Source organism: Mastigoproctus giganteus, chromosome 14 (assembly GCF_048544385.1).
Source record: "Mastigoproctus giganteus isolate SK-2022 chromosome 14, ASM4854438v1, whole genome shotgun sequence".
Taxonomy (NCBI): Eukaryota; Metazoa; Arthropoda; class Arachnida; order Uropygi; family Thelyphonidae; genus Mastigoproctus; species Mastigoproctus giganteus.
In genome coordinates, this window is record NC_143588.1 from 35,983,604 (window position 1) to 36,006,798 (window position 23,195).

Genomic DNA, 23,195 nt, shown 5'->3' on the forward strand with positions numbered 1-23,195 from the left:
ATGACATGACGTGTGACTTGGTGCCGTTAGATGTTAAAAAAGTTTGATAAGGGACAATCTCGGTATATGAACAACATCGTGACAGGTGACGAGACTTGGCTGTACTATTACGATCTGCCGACCAAGGCTCAAAACAAAGTTTGGGTCTTTGATGATGACGACACACCCGTAATTGTCAGAAAATCCCATTCTGTAAAGAAGAAAATGATAGCTGTATTTTTCAAATTGAATGGAATTGTGGAACGTGTCTTTTTGGACACGCAGAGGACAGTCACAGCTAAGTGGTATACTGAACAATGCCTGCCTAAAGTCATTGGATCTATGAAGAACCTGCGGCCAAAGTCAAGAATGGACACCTGGCACCTCCATCACGATAATGCTCCAGCTCAACGCGCCAAAGCCTGCACCGAATATTTGACCACGACAGGACTGAAACTTCTCGAGCACCCTCCCTACAGGCCAGACCTTGCTCCCTGCGACTTTGCACTGTTCCCGCATGTGAAAATGAAGCTAAAAGGGAGGCGGTTTTCCAGTGATGAGGACCTTCTACGGGCTTGGGACAACAAGTGTGCTTTACTCCCTAGTGAAACTTGACAGAACTGGGTTAAAGATTGGTTTCGGAGGATGGAGAGGTGTATTGAATGTAGAGGAAATTACTTTGAAAAAATTAAATAAACAAAGCTGTATTGCAAAACTTTCCTAGTACCCTTTGTATAAGCTAGTCTGTGATCAGGTGACAAATGAGGTTAGGCAGGCGAAGGCAGATTATGAGAAATCCTTGGCAAAAGATGCTAAGAAAAACAGCAAGGATTTCTTTACTTATATAAACTCTAAAAGGAAGGGGATGAATCTGATTGGTCCACTTGACATCGATGGTCCGACTGTTGATGATCCTGCTCAGATAGCAAACAAACTGAATGGGTATTTTGCATCTACATTCACACGTGAGGAATTATTAAGGTTTGAAAATGGCAGAAGGTTATCAAATTGTAGCAGGATACTTAATGATTTTGTAATAACTGAACGCAAAGTGGAGGATAAATTGTTGAAGTTAAACATAAGAAAAGCACCTGGGGTGGATGGGATCTATCCATTTATATTAAAGGAGGTGGCAAAGCAACTAAGCAAACCCTTAGCCATAATTATGAGATCATCCTTGGACTCAGGAGAGGTTCCCACAGACTGGAGATGTGCAAATGTATTCCCAATTCACGAAGGGGGATCGAAGGGTGACACAAGTAATTACAGACCAGTTAGTTTAACTTCTGTTCCGGGTAAAATAATGGAATCAATGGTTAAAGATGCATTGCAGGATCATCTAGACAAGACTGCAGCAATAATTCAGACACAGCATGGGTTTGTTAAGGGAAAGTCTTGTCTGACAAATTTGATAGGATATTATGATGTGGTTACAAAGGAACTGGATGCAAAAAATAATTTTGATATTATATATTTGAATTTCAGGAAAGCTTTTGACACTGTTGCGCATGGAAGACTATTGTACAAATTGGAGCAGAATGGTATTAAGGGTAAGTTGCTACAATGGATAAAAGGATGGTTAAGTGGGAGAAGACAGAGGGTGGTAATCAATGGGTGCTGCTCTTCTTGGACTAATGTTATTAGTGGAGTCCCACAGGGTTCGGTGTTAGGTCTACTGTTGTTTTGTATATTTATCAATGTTATTGATGAAGGTATATTAGGCTTAATGTCGAAGTTTGCAGATGATACAAAGGTTGGCAGGGTTGTTAATGACAGTAATGGCAGTGTGCTACTGGAACAGGATCTAGATAATTTGGGCAGATGGGCTAAGAAGTGGCAACTGAAGTTTAACCTTGACAAATGCAAAGTACTGCATATGGGTAGAAGTAACCCCAGAGAAACGTACCAACTGTGTGGTACTACACTTAAGGTGGTAGAAAATGAAAAAGACCTGGGAGTAATTGTGCATTCAGATATGAAGTTTTCTGAGCAACGCAGACAGGCTGCCAGGACAGGTCATGGGGTTTTGTCAATGATATATAGGAATTTTGCTAGCAGGGAGAAGGAGGTGATTGTCCCTCTGTATAAAGCAATGGTCAGGCCACGCCTTGAGTACTGCATACAGGTCTGGAGGCCTCATTTTAGGAAGGATGTAGATAAGCCGATTTATTTGAGGATTTACTTGAGCGTGTACAGAGAAGGGCAACAAGATTGGTGAGGGGAATGAAAGGATTCCAAGAGAGGCTTAAGTTCTGCAAATTACAGTGGCTGGAGACTAGGCACCTGTCCGGTGATCTGATTGAGGGGTATAAGGCCTTGAATGGGTTGAGAACGCTGAATTCTGATGGGATCCTTCCACTTGTTCAGATTACGAACCTAAGTGGGCATAAATTCAAATTAAGAAAAGACATATGTATATTAGATGTGCGGAAATTTGCCTTTAGTCAGCGGGTGATTAATTGCTGGAACAAACTTCCATCTGTCGTTGTGGAAGTTGATAGGTTGAATAAATTTAAGGAGGAACGTGACAGGCATTTGGAGGGAATGGTGTGATTTTTTTTTTTTTTTTTTTTTTTGGCTGATGCTGCATAAGCTCATACACTTGCTTTCTTGCATCAAATGCTGCTACTACTACTACTACTACTACTACTATAGACCACCATGGCATCCAATGAGGGGTCAGTTAGTCTTTAAACAGGCTGCCATTTTAGTTTCATCTTTTAAACAAATAGCCACTTAACATTGGCAAGGCCATCAGAACAACTCATTGCAAAGGTAAGTTAGTTCTGTTAGGGGGATCATCATCCATGAAGACTTGCTTCTTGAGAAAGAAAACTTGCTTCTTGGCCTAATGGTAGCCGAGCATTCTGGTCTCTTGCCAAAGCTATTGGCCGCAACTTTTTCCCATCTCTGCTCCCACCTCTGTCAAAGCCTGTTGGTTCTGTTGTAACTTCAGCCAAGGATAAAGCTGACCTGCTAGCATCCCGTTTTGCTTCCAACTCCTGTATTAATGATTTTGGTAAAACACTTCCCACCATTCCCAACACGCTCCATTCAATGCCTCCTGTGGTCTTCTGTCAAAAGGATGTTAGAAGGATTTTGATGAATCTGGACACTAAGAAAGCTCAGTCCTGATGATATTTCTCCACTTGTTCTCAAAACCTGTGCTCCTGAACTTACTCCTGTTCTTTGCTGCCTTTTTTCACTTTCTTATTCCAAAGGTGTTTTTCCTTCTGCTTGGAAATTTGCTCATATCCAGCCAGTTCCTAAAAAGGGTGACAAATCCCTTCCATCCAATTATCGTCCCATTGCAATTACTTCTACTCCTTCTAAAGTAATGGAGAAATCAATTAATCGCTAACTCTTAAACTACCTAGAAACCATCCGCCTTAATAATGATTGCCAGTTGGATTCTGTCAGTGTCGATCCACTGGTGATATTTTGGCTTATGTTACCGATTTATGGACAAATTTAATGGAAAACTTCAGGGAAACACAACCAGTTGTTCTTGACATCTCAAAGGCTTTCGATCGTGTTTAACATACAGGTCTCCTAAACAAACTTCAACCTTATGGTTTGGCAACTGTTTTTTGTAATTGGTTATCCAGTTTTCTCTGTGATCGCTCACTGAGGGTGATGGTAGATGGCTCTCTGTCTTCTAACTTTTCCACTAATGCTGGTGTCCCCCAAGGTTCAGTTCTTTCCCCCACTCTTTTCCTCTTGTGTAATAATGACCTTCTTCCATTGACTGGAAATGCTATCCATAGTTTTGCCGATGATAGCACATTGCATTCCACTTTCCATTTTGAGAAAATGTGCCCTGCTCAATCAGCTTCAACTTCTCGAATATCCTCTACTAATTCCTTAAATGCCGATCTTCAGGTAATTCTCTAGTGGGGCGAAGACAACTTAGTTGATTTCAATCCTTCTAACACTCAGTCTTGTCTTATATCTTGCAAAAAGGATTCTTCTGCACCTATGCTTATCTTTAGTGACACTCCAATTTCTAGGCATAATGATATATCTCTTTTGGGATTACCCTGACTTCTAATCTCTCTTGGGGATTACCCTGACTTCTAATCTCTCTTGGCACAAGCACATTACAAATATTGTTTCCCTTGCATCTAAAAAGACTTGGTTTTCTCTTTCGCTCTTGGCGTTACTTTTCTTCCAAACAGCTGTTCACTCTGTACAAATCTCAAATCCGCCCTACCATGGAATATTATTCCCACATCTGGGGGCGGTGCCCCCAAAACCTCTCTCAGGCTTCTAGATTCCATTCAGAAGAGGGTAGTTAGGTTAATTAATGACTGTTCTTTAACCCTCTCTGTCTACTCTCTCCACTCTCTGTCTCATAGACGTACTGTTTCTGCTGCATGCCTTTTCTACAGATATTTCCATGGGCACTGTTCTTCCGAATTGGCTTCTATAATTTCCACTCTCTCTTTTTCAAAACAGTCCAAACATGTGCCGCCACACCAGCCAACATCCATTTACTGTCCAACTTCAGACTCACAGAACCAACTTTTCATCTTCCTTGTTTATTCATTCAACTGCCGTTTTCTGGAAGAACCTTCCTTCCTATATATTTCCTGAAAATTACTGTCTACAGAAGTTCAAGTCTAATGTCAACAAATATCTTCTTTCGTCTTCTCAACCTCCAATCCAAGCATGGTACTAAGTACTATGGGTTCTAATACCTCTCGTGTTTGGGGTTTTCATAAAAAAAAAAAAAATAAAAATACAGTTTAAATCTTACTGCCTGCAAAAGCAGTTTAAAAGACAAGATAGACCTCCAAGCATCTTTTAGTGAGAGAAATATCCTTTGTGTTTGGATTCTTAAAGACAAATGCAGTCATTAATATGAGTGCCAGATTGTCCTCTTAATATTACCAGATTTCAAAATGTTAATTTTTTAAAAAATAAAATATGCAAGATTTTAAAAGAATTCAGGATTGAAGGTGCCCAATTTTACAGAATTATTGTTATATATATAGCAGAATGTGTCTCTCAAGCCACTCACTACTCTTTGATACTTGCAATGCAGCTCTTAGAGATAAAAATATAATTAATGCCCCTCTACCAAAAGATAAACTTTCCAATCCATCACTGGCTTTAATAATTCGGTGTCATTCATGAACAGAGATTGGATTAAATATACAGAGTGATACTAAATGATTTTCAGAGTTTTCATGGCCTATAATTTACAAACCGGACACAACAAAATATACCTGCTTACGGAATATGAAAGTCTAACTCAAAAAGCCTCATTTAGCAACGCTTTACTCGCCGCATTGTTGTCTGGGAGATATTGATGGCATTACTTCAAAATGGTGACTGTTCAAGAGAAGGCAATGTGTGTAGGCAAGTGTGAAGGCAATTTCGGTTTTTCAAAACAAAGTCCGTTATCACAATGCAACGTCGTTACAGAACTCAGTATGGAAAAGATCCACCTTCAAATAATGCTATCTGATGCTGGTTAAAGCAATTTCAAGAGACTGGTAGTGTTCTGCACCAAAAAGGAGTAGGAAGACCAAGCACTTCGCAGGAAGATGTTGATCGAATCCACGAAGCGCTTTCTCGAAGCCCACAAAAATCAACTAGCTCAGTTTCTTTGGGGTTAGGTATACCACAAACGACTGTTTGGGGAGGTTGTTCATAACCGCCTTCACCTTCATGCCTACAAACTGCAGATTGTGCAGGCTTTAAAGCCGAACGATAAAATCCACCATTTCCAATTTGCCCAAGACGTTTTGTCAGACGTCGAAGCTGAAGAAAATTATTTTTGGAGATGGAGATTTAGTGGTGAAGCAATGTTTTACATATCAGTGAGGGTAAATTGTCATAACTGCAGAATATGGAGATCAGAAAACCCTGATGGCCATTCAAGAATTTGAAAGAGATTGTCCAAAGGTCAATGTCTTGTGTGCTTTTTTCATGGTCGGAAGTTTTGGGGCCCATTTTCTTTGTGGAAAAAACAGTGACACCAGTGACCTATCTAGACATGCTACAGCTGTATCTGTTACCCCAGTTGGAAAATCATCAGCCAAATGTGGTGTTCCAGCAAGATGGTGCACTGCCACATGGGCTCTTATTGTCCGAGAATTTCTTGACATGCATTTTCCTGTGCGCTGGGTTGGGCATGGTGGACCGATTCCGTGGCCTCGGCACTCACCCGATCTTACACCACTTGATTTCTTCCTGTGGGGATAAGTGAAGGACATTGTGTTCAAGAACCCTGTGACCTCCCTCGATGACTGAAGCCTAGAATTGTTGCTGCGAACACAGTTACACCGCAAATGCTGGAGAACACTTGGAGGGAAATTGAATATTGCTTGGACATCTTATGTGCCACAAAAGGCACATAGGTTGAAGTTGTTCAGCATTCTGCAGTATTGATTCTATAGGTAATAAAAGTTTTTGAGTTACACTTACATATTCTGTAAGCAGTTTTATTTTGTTGTTTCCGGTTAGAAAATTATAGGCCACAGAAGCCCTGACAATAATTTAGAATCACCCTGTTGCAAGATTTTATAACGGCCTGGACCAAATTGACCTTTCAGATCTCAACACCATCTATTCCCCCCCGCCTAGGAAATTTCTGCCATCACAATCTGCAGACCTAATTGTTGCATATGAATTCTGATGGCCATCATATACTTCTGAAATTGTTGAAATCATACAGAAAGGCATGATTTCTTCAATAAAGCACAGTCAATACATTCTAGATTGATTACTCTACATATTCAATTCTATCCTAAATCATCAGGCATTCATCAATAAATGGAATGGCCATCTTTTGAAGCATCTCACTAAAACTTGGTCTCAAAAACTGAATGAAATTATGGGGTGTTGTGGCTGATTATAACAGAATCAAAGGTGGTAGTTTGTTATAGGCCTAATGACTGTGATGAGTATAATAAACAACAGTGCAGACAAATAGAATGGACCAATAAATCAGAATGTTTTGCGATGTCTTTTAACTTTCCAGATATCAAGACTTTTTTTTATTTATTGAATGATTATTGTTGTTTTCTACACATTTTCGAGAGGCAACAAGAGAAAGCAATACACTTGATCTGATTATCAGTACTGACTTTTTCTGCATTAAGAATCTGCAGATAAAACAAGGTGGCAAGGTGGATTATGATGTTTTCACTGGTCTCAGATAGTTTTCTGGTCAGGTGGATTAACTGATGATGTTACCCACCTACAAATTTTAAATGGGCTGAATTCAGGAAAGTGATTGTAGAAGTTACTAGGTTCTTTATACCAACTAGAGATACGAGTCAATGCTTAGACCTAAATAGATGTTAGAGGAACTGATTAGACTAGGTGCAGAGAAGAAAAATATGTGGAAAATATAAAAATTAACAGGAGATACGGAAACCTACAGTAAGTGTAAACTATTCAGCAAATAAGTCACAAGAGGGTATAGGCAGACTAAGGCAGATTACGAGAAGTCTGTGTTTTTATTCAAAGTAATCACCACCTGTTTGAATGCACTTATTACACCATTCTAAAAGTTTCTGAAAAGAGTCAGAAAAGGCTTCCAAAAAGATGTTCAGTTTGGCAGTTACATTTTTATTTAAATTTTAAACATCCTGAAATCTGTTTTCTTTGAGGGAAGTTTCATCTTGCAAAGTGACCAGGTGCTAGATCAGCAGAGTGGGTGGTTAATCTTTACAGTGCCATGTTTCACAACAAGAACTAGCAGCCTTTCTCGAAATTTTGGCCTCACCTGGGAAATGCACTTTAATAAGTCTTTGAAGCACCTATACATAGAACGCAGCATTGACTCTCTCCCCTTCAGGTAAAAATTCCATGTGAATCTCACTGTTGAAGAACATGAACAGCATCATCTTGATCCTTCACTTCTGTAAACAAAACATTTTGGGCCTTGGTGATGATTTTGAAGTCCATTGCATGCTCTGACATTTTGTCCGGGTCATACTGAAATAACCAATACTCATCTCCAGTGACAATAGTCAAGGAAATTAGAATTGTCTTGACAAGTCTGGATGAAGTCTTCATACGATGACACTCTTCGTTGCGTCTGTTCATCCATGAGGCTGTTCAACAGAAATTTTGTATTAAATCTTCATGTAAAATTTCACGAATCATCTCCTTATTCATATTCAGATCAACAGCCATCATTCTGGGGTTCAGCTGATGATCTCTTGCCACAATTTCCTGAACTTTTGCAACTCTGTCCTCGTTTCAAGAGGATGACAGATGCCCACATATTTACGTCATCGCAAACATCCATACACCCGCCTTTGAGCCACTTATGCCATTCAAACACACTTGTGCAACTTAACATTTCATGTTTCTGTTGATGTTTCATGTTTCCCACTTTAAAGCAAAATTTTATATTCATTCATCACTCTGTTTAAAAATCATTAACACTACAACGATAATACTGCATCACTTGGAAACCAGGAAATAAATATATGGTGGGATTAAAATCATTTAATGACTAATAGAACAAAATAAAAGTAATACACACACAATAGCCTTCAGACAGTTGTACTTCCTCAGATAGCATTAGCATTAGTTGAGGCATATGATTCAAGAAAGCAGGCTTATACAGCATCACCCCAAAAAAAAAAAAAAAAAACCGAACCCTTCCCAGTTCACCCGTATGATCACTCCAAATGTTTGTCTAGTTCAGCCTTAAATTTATTTAAGCTACCAACTTCCACAACAACAGGTGGAAGTCTGTTCCAGCCATCAACCACCTGCTGGCTAAAGGCAAACCGCACATCTACTCTTTAACTGTCTTTCCTCAATTTGAATCTATGCCCTTTCAGGTTCTTAATCAGAGCATGTGGAAGTATCCTGTCAGCATTGAGCCTGCTCAAACCATTCAAGCCCTTATACACCTTGATCAGGTCACCTCTCAGGTGCTGCAACTTGCAAAACTTAAGCATTTTTTTGTAAGTGCACCCCTTTGTTTCTCTCACCAATCTGTTGCTCTTTTCTTTACTTGTTTTAGCAACTCTACATCCTTCCTAAAATTAGGCCTCCAGACCTGCATACAATACTGAAGGTGTGGCCTGACCATTGCCTTATACAAAAGGATAATCACTTCCTTGTCTCTGCTAGAAAAATTCCTAAATATCATTGATAAAAATTCCATGACCTGCTCTGGCAGCCCATCTGCATTGCTTGGTGAACTTCATATCTGACTGCACAATTACCCCCAGGTCTTTTTCATTCTACCTCCCTGAGTGTAGTACCACACAGTTGGTACATTTCTCTTGGCGCCTCCATAGCCAGGTGGGAAGGAGCAGCAGTGCATAGCAAGCGCTTCTTGATTAGACTGGGGTTCGAGCCCGTGATCACCAAATACGGAGGATGCGGAAAGGTCAGGGAATGACCACTGCATATCCCCGGAGCAATATGGCCTTAGTTGCTAATGCTCCTAAAAAAAAACCAAACAAACAAACAAACATTTCTCTTGAGTTACTGCAACCGATATGGAGTACTTTGCAATGTTAAACTTCAGTTGCCACTTCTCAGCCCATCTGCCTAACTTTTCTAGATCCTGTTGCAGTACATACTGTCTTTACTCAAAGACAGTATGTCTTTGAGTAAAGCAAAGGTTGGCAGGGTTGTCATTAACAACCCTGCCAACCTTTTTATCCTCTGCAAACTTGGACATTAAGCCTGATATATACCTTAACCGATATCATTGATAAATACACAAAACAACAATGGCCCAGCAACGAAACCTGGGGGGGGGGGACTCCGCTAATAACATAAGTCTATGTAGAGCAGTGTCCATTTATTACCACTCTCTGCCGTCTCCCACTCAACCATCCCTTTTTCCATTGCAGTAACTTGCCCTTAATTCCATACTGCTCCAGTTTGTACAGCAGTCTTCCATGTGCAACAGTATCAAAAGCTTTCCAGAAATCCAAGTATATGATATCAAAATTATTTTTTGCATCCAGTTCCTTTGTGATCAAATTTGTTGGACAAAATCTAGTTATACCCATCCAATCCAATCAAATTTGTTGGACAAAACTTCCCCTTAACAAACCCATGCTGTGTCTGAGCTATTACTGCTGTCTTGTCTAAGTGATCCTGTATCACCTCTGTAACCAGTGACTCCATTATTTTCCCCAGAACAGAAGTTAAACTAACAGATCTGTAATTATTTGTGTAACCCTTTGATCCCCCTTTGTGAATTGAGGATACATTTGCACATCTTCAGTCCATGGGGACCTCCCCTGACTCTAAGGATGCTCCCATAATTATGGCTGAGGGTTCGCTTACTTCCCTTGCTGCCTCCTTCATTATAACTGGATAGATTCCATCTGCCCCAGGTACCTTTTTCATGTTTAACTTCAAAAATTTCTCCTCCACTTTGCTCTCAGTTATTATAGAATGACCTTAGCTCCCTGTTAGAGTTTGATAAACTTCTAGCATTCCCCTCCTTGAATAACTCCTCATGTGTGAATGTAGATGCAAAATACTCATTTAATTTATCAGCTACTTGAGCAGGATCATCAATAGTTGAACCATCTATGTTAAATGGACCAATCTGATTCATCCCCTTCCTTCTAGAGTTTACATAAGTAAAGAACGTTGCTGTTTTTCTTTGCATCCTTTGCCAAAGATTTCTCGTAATCTGTCTTCGCCTGCCTGATCTCTTTTATGACTTGATTACAGACTAGCTTATATCTGCCGTAGGCTTCTGTGTCGCCTGATAATTTATATGCATCCCATGAATTTTTCTTCTCTGCCGCAAGCCTCATTAATTCATCCGAAATCCATTTAAGCCTATACCTTGAACAGTATTTCTTAGTTGGTATGAAAAGCCTAGTAGTCTCGAAGATTAAGTCCTTGAAGGCTTCCCATTTAGAATTCACCATTGATAACATCATCAGTTAATCCCACTGTACAGAATTTAAAAACTGTCTGACACTACTGTAGTCACCTCTATGAAAACAAAAACCCTTACCTTTACACTTGATGTTACCTTTACCCTTAAATTTACGACTTTAATTAAATCCCACATCAGTACGCTGTGATCACTGTCATCTAGTGGTTCCTTTATCTGCAAATTCTTAATGCATGAATAATCACTGCAGATAATCAGATCAAGGGTATCACTCCCTCTGGTTGTCCCTCGAACATGTTGCTCTAGAAAATCCATCAGTAAATCTACAAAAGTCTTGGTTGCATGCGAGTGACCAATCCACATGTTCCAATCAATATCTGGAAAGTTAAAATTCCCCATTACAAGACTTTCTTATTTACTGGCCCATTCTATTTCTCTGCATAACTGTTCATTGTACTCATCAGAGTCATTAAGCCTAAAACACACTCCTCTCAATTTTGGTTTCCCAGTGCTTGTCACACCAAACTGACTCGACTCTGCACTGTCCAACCATGTCGACTGGCTGCACTTCCTTAGATTTTATGTTTCTTAACTAACGGCATAGCCTCTTCTTCCTTTCTACCCTGTCTGTCCTTTCTTTACACATTGTACTTCCCAATTTCCAATTCTGCACTTCTTATATCTGTGTGACCCCACAGATATAAGATGTCTCTGATATCCCAACAATATCTGCCTTTGATGTATTGATCAGCACTTCAAATTCATCAATTTTATTTACTATACTTCTAGCATTAGTGTTCATACAAGGATGCATGCACTTGTTCCTACACTTAGTTACTCTACCACACCCCATGTATTTACTTGCTCCATGATGCAGCGGCTCTTATAGTCCCCATTGCTCTCAAGGTTGCTGCTCATTATAATAGAAGCAGTGCAAGAATCACTTTCGCCTCTGCATGCGGCTATTGTTAATCTTTTAGTCTGTGAACCCCCCCCCCCCAACTAGAAGTTTTCCGACACACCAAACACAACCTCGATAACATCAGCAAATATTCTGATGTTATCGAGGTGATAGTTGTGATAATTAACCATTATTGTGAAATTCCGAACATCATGTGTGCCATGGTATTCATATATGGTGAGAATTGTGTGTTGCAGGTGCTTGCAACAATTAACTGTTTGAAGTGGAGGTTTGTGGTTATATTTCTAATGCTCCGAGTTGCAACATTTGTCAACTGAGATAATGGTTGCCTCGGTTATGGGGCTGAAGTGACAACCTCTGTTCCTGTTGAAGGAACCGCTACAACATGAGATGTGGAGCGATTCCAATAAGACATTGCGGCAGTAGTTGTGGGATCGGTCAATGATCTCAGCGTCGCAACTTGGATTGATGTGTTGGGTTGACCAGAAGTGCCCAGCAATCGCTGAGTGATCGATGTCTGCCGAATGGATGAATTTCTTGTGCCTAGAGACTCAACTACTGAGTCTTCTGCTGGTTTCCCTAACGTAGCAGCCAGTGTAATCACGGCAGGAAATATGATACACCAATCCACCCTGTTGTGTGTGGGGGGGGGGGACTGTTGTTTTTACTTCAAGACGAGGGATCACAACTTTCTCCCTGGAAGTTGTAAGCACTTTATCCCATGAACCTTTAGGATCCTAGATATTTGTTGTATCAGTTTTGGAAGTGCGGAATAAATGCGGTTGTGGCAGGGCCATCACTGTGTGGAACCCTCGGTTGGCAATATGGCCACGGGCCTGCAGGTCGCACCTATCCAGGGCACTGGTAGGGTATTTGTACTGCCTTAACCGGTAGAGTATCCAATCTACCTTAACCTTAGTAACTTCAGTGTGCCTTCATCCTCAGAAGTGGAATGCGTCCAGGCACGGGTTAGCAGGGCTCGTGCCTTGCCGAGAAGATGGTTGCATGCATGTGCTGACCAGTAATTGGTAAACTGGCCAGCACACATTGGCTTGCGAAAGACCGAAGTCTTTAACGTGACCCTCGCATCAGACAAGTGGGAGCTGGTCTCCTGAGGGGGTGACCACAAACACATCATCCACATACCGGAACTAAAAAGCTATGGGATCTGGCAAACCCACAAATGCACGACTTTCCAGTTACTTCATTGCAATGTTTGCCCTGACTGAACTAACCAGTGAACACCTAGCTGTGCTCCGTATCTGCCAGTAGATGGACTCACTAAACATAATGGCACACCCAGTCAGGCACAGTCTAAGGTGCAGATGTTGTCGGATGTCAGAGAAGATCTGCTGCTTAGGATCTGGTCGTTGTCTAGATGCTCCTTTGCATATATGCTAGTTGTACCAGGATTGAAGTAAAGAGAGATGCTACATCAAATGAGGCCATCACGTGGTCATCTGAAATGGATAGTCTGCTAACTCAGTCTAAGAATTCCTCACTGTTTGAAATGGTAGTATGAGCAGTCTTGCCTTTCAGGGGTGACAGCAGACTGGATACTACTTGGATAGCTCATATGTCAGCAAACCACAACAGGAGATGATGGTTCATAAGGTGCACCCACCTTGTGTACGTTTGGTAGTCTGTAGAACTGCAGAATTTTGCAATCGGTGGCTTGTAGGCGCCAATGTACAGACTTGGTGATCTTCCCTGTACAAAACCAGCGGTAGACAAGTTTGTTCACGTCAGATTCCCATTGTTCTGAAATCTTGACGGGGGAGGCAAGAACAGTTTCGTAGACCGACATGTCTTGTAGAAGTGACAGGGCCTTTGTGTTGTAGTCAGAACGGTTTAAAATGACCGTTCAACAGCCTTTGTCTGCCAACAAGATGACGATGGAGTCATCACGTTTCAATGAGTTGAGAGCAGAGATTTGATGCTGACTGAGATTTGAGATGACGGGCGGGCACGTAGTATTTGCTGCCGTTTTTAGGCAAATTGCAGTTTCCTCAGGGATATGTGTTAATGATGTTTCAACACCCAAGGCAATCTCAGTGATGGGGGTTCTGCAGGACAAACTTCGTCCTCAAGGTGAGTAAATCTGGTTGCTCAGCAGGCAAGTGTCTGTCACATTGATTCAGTACAAACTGTGAGCAGTCTGTAGTGTGGTCTCCTTGCTGATGGCAAGATCACCATAAAGTACGGATAACACTGGAGTAAACAGAGCAGGCAACCAGACTCTTGAATTCAAGCATGGGGACTGCTTTGGTGCTGGAAGCTTCTTGTAGATCATGATGGAGGCAGCTGATCCATATGTTCAGAGTCCTGAAACTGAAGTTTCAGCAGGCATGCTGAATACATTCATTAGGAAACGGAACTCTATAGAGGAAACCTTTCAGTATGATGCATTAAATTTTACGCTGATGGGCAAACCTGAGATGCTGGTGGCCTCTTGCTATAAAAATGAACTTCTTCTGTAGTTTTACAACTACGTTGTATGTATAATGGCCAAAAACACCAGTTCCCCACCCTACAACAGAGTGGATTGGTGTGCCATATTTCCTGCTGTGATTGCACTGGCTGCTATGTTGGAGAAACTGGCAGAAGACTCAGTAATCGAGTCTCTGAGCGTGAGTAAGCCATCCATTTGACGGACGTGGATTATCCAGCGATTGCTGAGCACTTCTGGTCAACCCAGCACAACATCAATGCATGGCGCGGCATTGAGATTATTGACTGATCCCACAACTACCATCGCCATGTCTTATTGGAATCGTTCCGCATCTGTAGCGATTCCTTCAACAGGAACAGAGGTGTCATGTGAACCCCATAACTGAGGCAACCATCCTTTTAGCTGACAATTGTTGGTGCTCAGAGCATTCTCGAGTATTACAACTACAACCGCAAACCTCCAATTCAACCAGCTAATTGTTGCAAGCACCTGTAGCACGCAATTCTCACCATGCATGACCACCATGGCACGCACACGATGTTCTGTATTTCACAATAACGGTTAACTATCGCAACTGAGGAAGGACATCCGTCTGAAAGCTATTGTATGTGTATATTACTTTTATTTTTTGTTATTTTGTTCTATTAGTCATAAACGATTTTAATTAGTCATTAAACGATTATTAGTCATTAAACGATTTCCTGGTTTCCCAGTGAAGCAATATTATTGTAGTATCATGAATCCCGGGCACTTAGGCCTTTTCCCTGATAATCATTAACACTTTTAAGAAAGTGGTATTTACTTTTGACCTGTCATCCTACTGGACAATATATGTGTACCACCAACTGCTGATGGAAGTTTGAACTACTACACACCACTTCCATTTATTTTCAAGCTCATTGAATATGACTGCAACAACACCGCTCTGGTAACTTTACTGCCACACCTCGTAAGTAAGCTTTAAAAAAATAAAGTACTAAAATGTAATTTGTTTACAATAAAAACCCTTGCTTAATAATTCATATCTTTTACTCAAAGCAAAATTTGATATCCATTCATTGCTCCATTGTAAAATCGTGACAGAACATTAATGCTTTTAACAAAACTGATTTTTATTTGCAACCTGTCAGCCTACTGGACAATCCCTGCACAATCATCTCTTGGAGGATGTTTGAACAACAGTACCAGTTCCATTTATTTTCAAAGTCATCGAACATGATTGCAACAATGGCAGTACAGTAACTTTATTGCCACGCCTCATAAGTAAGCTTTAAAAAAAGAAAAATGAAATAAAGTGCTAAAATGTAATTTGTGTACAATAAAAATCCTTGCTTAATAGTTCATATCTTTTACCCTGTAACTTTTAAAAAAATTAGGGATATTTTATTTTTGTTATCATCATTATAATCAAGTGTTATATTTTACCTTGTATAACTTGAAAGAACTTCACAATTTTATATATGATTTTCAGAAATGTAATTGAAGAAATTGCATTTAATAGGATAGAATTATTAATTTATATTCTGTTAGTCTCAGACAGTGAAAAATGCATATATTCCCCAAATATAATGTGGGTAGAGGATATTTTCTGAAATTATAATATTTTCCAAAACATTATTTTCAAGAATTGGTCATCCTTATTACTAACAGTGTGAATTAGTAGTGTAGATAATCTATACTGAATTGGTGAACTTGATGGTGATAATAAAACAAATCTTCTGAAGGATTAATGTAAATTGTGTGAAATCATTTAATAATCAAAATCATTTATTTTTAATAGCCTATACATATAATATCCTCATGTTAAGGTCAATTTTGATATTTTTAGAATTTTTATGCTTGCTATGGATCAGAAAATTCTCCTTTACATATTGATACTATCATCCTTGCTGTAATGGAATTTGATCTTATGAGAGTTATTAAAGAAAGCTGGTAAGATGTTTACTTCATTATATTTATTTTAACATTAGTATTTAGTCATCGTGACAATGATGCAGGGAACCAAGCTTATACAACATCAACCAAAATGATGTATAAGTAAGCTTATACAATAAGTTTTGCTTGATTGATGTTGTATAAGTTTGTGTTAGAAAGATTTGGTAAACACTTAGTTTACCAAATCTATTTGGAGCATTAAATACTTAGTGAGGTATTCTCTCACATGCCTAGTTTCCAAGCACTGCAGAACTAAATTCTTTTCCAACAATGTTCCAAGAAATTCCTATCCTTCTTAAAATGAAACTCCCGTATCTGTATGCAGAGGCCTTGCATATCTTTATGCAAGAGGCCTAGCCGTTGCTTATACAATGGCATAGTTACTTTCTTGTCCCACCTGGAAAAATTCCTGTTTGTCATTTACCCACATCAACTGCTAGACTGTACAATTACTCCTAGATGTCTTTCATTCTCCACAAATTTGAGTGTGGTACCACCCTCTTATGTTTTTATGCAATCACTGCTGCCCATTCCTTGCATTTGTAAATGTTAAACATCAGTTTAAACTTCTCAGCCCATCAGCTTAATTTTTTCTATGGCTTATTGCAGTAGTATGCCTCAATACCAACCTCTGTGTTATTTGCAGAGTGGACATTAAGCTTGATATGCCTTTACTAAAATTGGTAATAAATATTGAAGTGAGGGGACTGCAACAATACTCCACATCTTCCACTTAACCAACCCTTTATCCCTAGCAGTTATTAATGCGGAATGTTGTCTAAAGCTTTAGTGAAGTCTAAATATATAATGATAATTATTTTTTGCTTCCAGTTTGTTCCTTTGTTACTTTGTCAAAATAGATAATCAGATTAGTCAAACAAGATTTTCTCTTAAAAATCCATTCTGTGATTTCCAAATAACTGCATTCCTCTCAAGGTGATCCTTTTTTACTTTTTTAACCACTGTCTGCTTTATTTTTCCTGGAAACAGAAGGTCATGCTTATACAACTGTAATTGCTCATTTTGTCCTTTGATCCCTTTTGCAAAGGGAAAAGATATTCACTTTTAGCTTCAACAATTTCTCTTCCAATTTTTTCTCAGTTATCAAAAAATGCAATTGTCTTCCCTACTACTTGTCTTATGAGACATCCATTTAAGTCTAAACCTTGAACACTTCCTTAGTTGGTATATAAACTTAGTAGCTTTCCATTTAGTATTTGAAGTTTGGTAATATCATTAGTTTGTCCTACTAAATAGAATTCAAAAACTGTTCTGAGACCATTGTCGTCACCTTTATGAAAGAAAAATCTGTTCCCTTTGTCTTTGACAGTATCTGTATTATTAAGTAGCTTCTAAATCAATATATTATGATCTTTGCCACTTTAGTGGTTCATTTATCTGGGAATTCTTAATGCACAAAGAGGCCCTGTAGATTATCTAATAAAGATGTTGCTTTTTATTATTATCTCTCATCTCTACATTGTAACTGTTGCAGAGAACAGTTATTTAATAAATCCAGAAAATTTCTGCTGCTACAGTTGTGACCAGCTCACACGTTCTATTTATTTATTCAATTTCTTTAGCTACTCTACATGTTATTGCAGTAACTGTTAGGTGTTTTTGTATGCTTCCATCTGTGTGAGGATTGTTGTGGTGCTATTTTAGTCACCTTTCCCTCCAAAATAATCATAATAAATGAGGTGATGAGAAAATTTATATGAACTAAGACCATAATATCTCTGTATAGTTATTCTCTCTCTCTCTCTCTCTCTCTCTCTCTCTCTCTCTCTCTCTCTCTCTCTCTCTCTCTCCAGCCTGTGGGCAAGTTATCACCTTTTATGGTCCAAAGGTATTCGAAATCCATTACTGGAACATCAAAAATGGTTAAAAGATTACAATCTGGAGACCTCCTGGTTGAAACAGCCAACTCAAAACATTCCAATGGCTGCTCAAAACAATGACATTTGGTTGGTTGCCAGTATCTATCACTCCCCACAATACATTAAATTCCTCAGAAGGTGTCATCGCAGAGCAGGGCCTACTTACAGTATCTGAAGAGGAATTAGTTCAGGAATTGAGCAATCAAAAAATAATTAGCACCAAACATATAATGACCAAAAAAGATGGAAATCTCATTCCAACTCGATCTATCATTTTAACTTTTAGCACCCCAAATTTGCTGTCCTCAGTAAAAGCTGGCTATTTAAACCACCGAATTTGGCCCTATATCCGAAATCCGATTCGTTGTCTTAAATGCCAGAAATATGGACACGTCTAGCAAGCATGTAGAGGGGTTGCCATTTGTCCTATTTGTGACTCCAAGGAGCATCCACAAGCAGATTTGTTCTGCCTCAACTCCTGTTTGCCCCAACTGTAAAGAAAGTCATCCAGGCCTTCTCTAAATCATGTGAACTGTGGAAAACAGGAAAGAAAATACAAAAATATAAAATAGAAAATAAAGTTACATACCATGAGGCACGCAGACAAGTTATATCAACCATGCCAAGTTGTTCCTATGCATCTCACACTCAAAGCTCTCGTTCGACAGCAGTTCAAACAGATGTATCAATACCACCCAGCATACCTCTATCTAACTGGGTTAAAAGTACACTATCGAACTCCTGGAAAGACACATCTCAAACTAAAACCAGCGAAGCAACCAACTCTTCAATCAGCATCCCAGCTGATGCTTCGGCGGTCCCGCATAACAAAAATTGAAACCTACCAAACACAACAAGAAAACCGAATCGCCCAGCAATAGTGTGGAAATAGATGCACACTCAGATCACTAGGATTACATGCAAACGACACTATTGGCACTGGATGCATGGGCTTCCCAAAAAATTATCAAAAAAATGCTCCTCATTCAAAAAACAGTCAGATGAATCATTCTCAGCGAAACCTAAATGATGCATAATGTTTTACAATGGAACTGCAGGGGCTTTTGTTGCAACATAGACGATATTCTCCAGTTGCTCTTTGTCTTCAGGAAACTAACCTAACCTCGCAAATTTCTCCTTCGATAAAGAACTATTGCCTTTATCGAAGAGATCGTAATACAGCAAATGCGGCCCACAGTGGTGTGGCCTGGTGCCTCCTTAGCCAGGTGGGAAGGAGCAGCAGTGTGTAGCACACGCTTCTTGATTAGACTGGGGTTCGAGCCCATGACCACCAAATACGGAGGATGCGGAAAGGTCAGAGAAGGACCACCGCATATCCCCGGAGCAATATGGCCTTAGTTGCTAATGCTCCTAAAAACCAAATAACAACAAATAACAGTGGTGTGGCCATTCTAGTAAATTCAAAGATGCAAATTAAACGTATCCCTCTTCAGAATGAAATAGAAGGTGTTCTTGTTGTATCATTTTTCATATTTCATTAACACTTGTCTCAATGTACCTGCTGCCAAACCATACTTACTCTTTAAAAGATCTCTTCACACAGATACCTCCACCTTTCTGTATATTAGGTGATTTTAATGGGCACCACCCCTTATGGGGCGATCCTAAACTGGATAGATGAGGTCGACACATTGAAAGCTTTCTAGAGGCACAAAACTTCACAATACTCAATACTGGTGCATACATTCGCATACAGCGAATGTATGCACCAGTATTGAGGATGTGGAAAGGTCAGGGAATGACCACCGCATATCGCCAGAGCAATATAGCCTTATTTGCTAATGTTCCTAAACAACAACAACAACAACAACAACAGCTCCCAAATGGACACACCTCAGCAATAGATCTTTCAATTTGTTCTCCAGTACTATTCCCGATAATAGAGCGGTATGTAATAAAGGATCCCATGGGCAGTGACCACTTCCCGATCATATGCAAATTTTTAATAGCACAGACTCCTTCCGTGAAATCCAGCAGGAAATGGAAATTTGTCCAAGCAAACTGGGCAGAATTTCAGTCCTCGATTTTTCTTTATGAGGAAAAAATTTGCCTACAGCCTATTGATAATGTGACTATTTACATCACACCACATCTCCTAAAAGCAGCTAAAGACGCAATATCATTACCAAATCCCCTGGGCCAAAAATATTATAATTACTGGTGGAATGAGGATTGCAAAGAAAGCAAAAAATAAAGCCTGAAATTTGTTTCGACAATATCCAACCACAGCCAATCTCGTTAATTATAAGAAGCTAAGGGAAAAATTACGTTTCACACAAAGACAAGCCAAGAAAGATTCCTGGACCCATTTTGCTTCAAGCATTAACAAAAACACTGACACCAAAATAATAATAAAATTAGTCAGCTTTCTGGTAAGTTTTCTACTGTGCCTTCTCCAATCCTCTTCTGGGATGGGCCCAAGTGGGCAGGAGCAGCAGTGCGTAGCACACGCTTCTTGATTAGACCGGGGTTTGAGCCTGTGACCACCAAATACGGAGGATGTGAAAAGGTCAGGGAATAACCACCGCATATCTCCGGAGCAATATGGCCTTAGTTGCTAATGCTCCTAAAAACCAAAAATAACAATAACCTGGAATGGTCTAGATCTGTCTAGTCCTTTAGATATAGCTAATGCTTTGGGCAATACTTTTGCTGAAATCTCTGCAGCATCAGCTCTGCAATACTGCAGAACTGCACTCTATTAACTTTCAAACTGCCCTCTTACTACCATATAATAAACCTCTGCAATTTTCTGAACTTTTGCATGCCATTAGAACAGCCCACAATGGTGCTGCTGGACCAGATGGGATCTATTATGTCATGCTACAACATCTTGATGACAAAGCTTTGTGCCTCCTCCTGGTCTTTTACAACCATATTTTCTTAGAAAATGTTTATTGGCATCATTCTACTGTTTTGGCTATCCTAAAGCCTGGAAAAGATCCAACCAATCCCCATAGCTATAGACCAATATCCCTCTCAAGCTGCCTCAGCAAAATCCTAGAAAAAGTTGTCCACAACAGACTCGTCTGGATAATCGAGTCAGAACAGCTAATGAGCCATAGTCAACAATGCTTTCATCAAAACAGGTCATGCTCAGATCTCATGGCGAAGGCTGAATTTGCCATCCGTATAATGCCTTTGTTAAATGCAAACATCTAGTAATGGTTTCAGTAGATATAGAGAAGGCTTTTGACACCACAAGGCAACATGGAATACTTAAAGATCTTTACTCCCTTGGTCTACGGGGCAATCTTCCTATATTTGTGAAGAATTTTCTACATACTAGATCGTTCCAAGTTCGATACCAGCATGCTGTTTCTGCAGAATTCATTCAGGAAAATATGTTCCGCAGGGATCAGTACTGAGTGCCGCTCTTTTTGCTCTTAGAATATATTCTATCACTAAACAGCTTACAAATACAGTTGAGATTTACCTTTATGCAGATGACCTATCCATCTCCTGTCATTCCCAAAACATGAGATCTATTGAAAGGTAACTTCAAATATCACTTAATAAAATACAACAATGGGCCAGGTTCAATGGCTATTGACTCTCACAGCAGAAAACAATTGTTATCCATTTTTGTAGACAACGCAAATTTCATTCAGATCCTGAATTCAAATTTCCAATGTCTCCACCCCAGTCACTAATAACATCAGATTCCTGGGATTAATCCTTGACAAGAAGTTAAACGTCTTAGATCATGTTAACAATGTATGTACTCCTGTCTTAAAAAGCTAAACATACGCAAAGCTTTATCCGCCCAAACATGGGGGTGCAGATCGTACCTCTCTGCTTCTTTTATACAGGACATTAATCAGATCCCGTCTTGATTATGGAGCTCCCATATATGATTCAGCCAGAATGAGTGCATTGCGCTGGCTTGATCCCATTCAACACAGTGCTTTGAGCCTTGCACTTGGTTATTTCAGAACATCACCAGCACATAGTCTGTACATTGATGCCCATGAGCCCCCACTAACTTTATGTTGGAAAATACTGTTATTGAAGTATGCTGTCAAGATACAAAGTTGTGCCTCGCATCCCATTCAGTCATACCTGTTCGATCCACCATTAGAAAACCTCTTCAGAAATAAACCTAGCATAGTAAAGCCAGCTGGTCTTCGCCTTCTTGAACTGATAGAAGTTTGGAATTTTTCCATTAATTCCGTACAACAGGTAGCAACTTGCTGTCAACCACCATGGGCTTCTCTTCCTCTAGTGACTTGTGACACCCCTGCCAGTGGGGAAAGGGCATTTTACAAACATCAAATATCAAACAACTTCATGCAGTTCGTGGCGCCTCCGTAGCCAGGTGGGCAGGGGCAGCAGTGTGTACCACACCCTTCTTGATTAGACCGGGGTTCGAGCCCGTGATCCACCAAATATGGAGGATGCGGAAAGGTCTGGGAATGACCACCGCATATCCCCAGAGCAATATGGCTTTAGTTGCTAATGCTCCCAAAAGCCAAATAACAACATTCATGCAGTTCACACTCAAAGATATATTGATTTTTGCCCAATTTATACAGATGGCTGTAAATCTAATTCAAACATTGGAGCAGCTGCAGTGTTTCCAAATACCATTATTTCATTATCTTCCCAGCTGAATTATATGCAATTAAACTGGCCTTACAAAATCTCTGTTCTGACCGCTCTTTAAAATCTGTTATTTACACTGATTCACTCAAATCAATCATGGCTTTATGTAATTCCTTCTGTTGTATTCCAGCACATTCTGGTGGTTTTGGGCAATAAACTGGCTGATAAAGCTGCAAAAAATCCAACTACCTTAGATTTAACTAATATCCCTCTTCCACCATCAGACTATGCACTAACTATTCAAGTTGCATGCTTGTCAGAAAGGACAACAATGTGGCACTCTCAAATAAACAATAACTTCTTTCAATTTAATCATGATCTGAAAATTTGGCGCTCCAGTATCCATACCTCAAGATGAGAAGTAGTAGTATTTTCAAGGCCAAGAATAGATCATACCCATCTGACCCATCTTTATTTACTTACAGGAGACAATCCACCACAGTGTCCACATTGTTATACAGTAATACCCCGACTTACGCGAACTTGGAGTTACGCGGTTCTTGATTTTTTTCGTTTGACAAAACTGCTGCCCACTATCTTCAAGGTCGT

The 23,195-nt window shown here is 39.8% G+C and overlaps 1 protein-coding gene across 1 annotated transcript in view; it reads left to right on the forward strand.

The window, feature by feature from the left end:
- Nup75 (nuclear pore complex protein Nup75) overlaps window positions 1-23,195 on the forward strand; it is a 459,526-nt gene that overhangs the window by 215,377 nt on the left and 220,954 nt on the right. Inside the window, exon 13 of the mRNA XM_090389073.1 lies at window positions 16,034-16,137. Coding sequence (XP_090245199.1) covers window positions 16,034-16,137 — 104 coding nt within the window. The remainder of the gene's footprint in view (window positions 1-16,033; window positions 16,138-23,195) is intronic.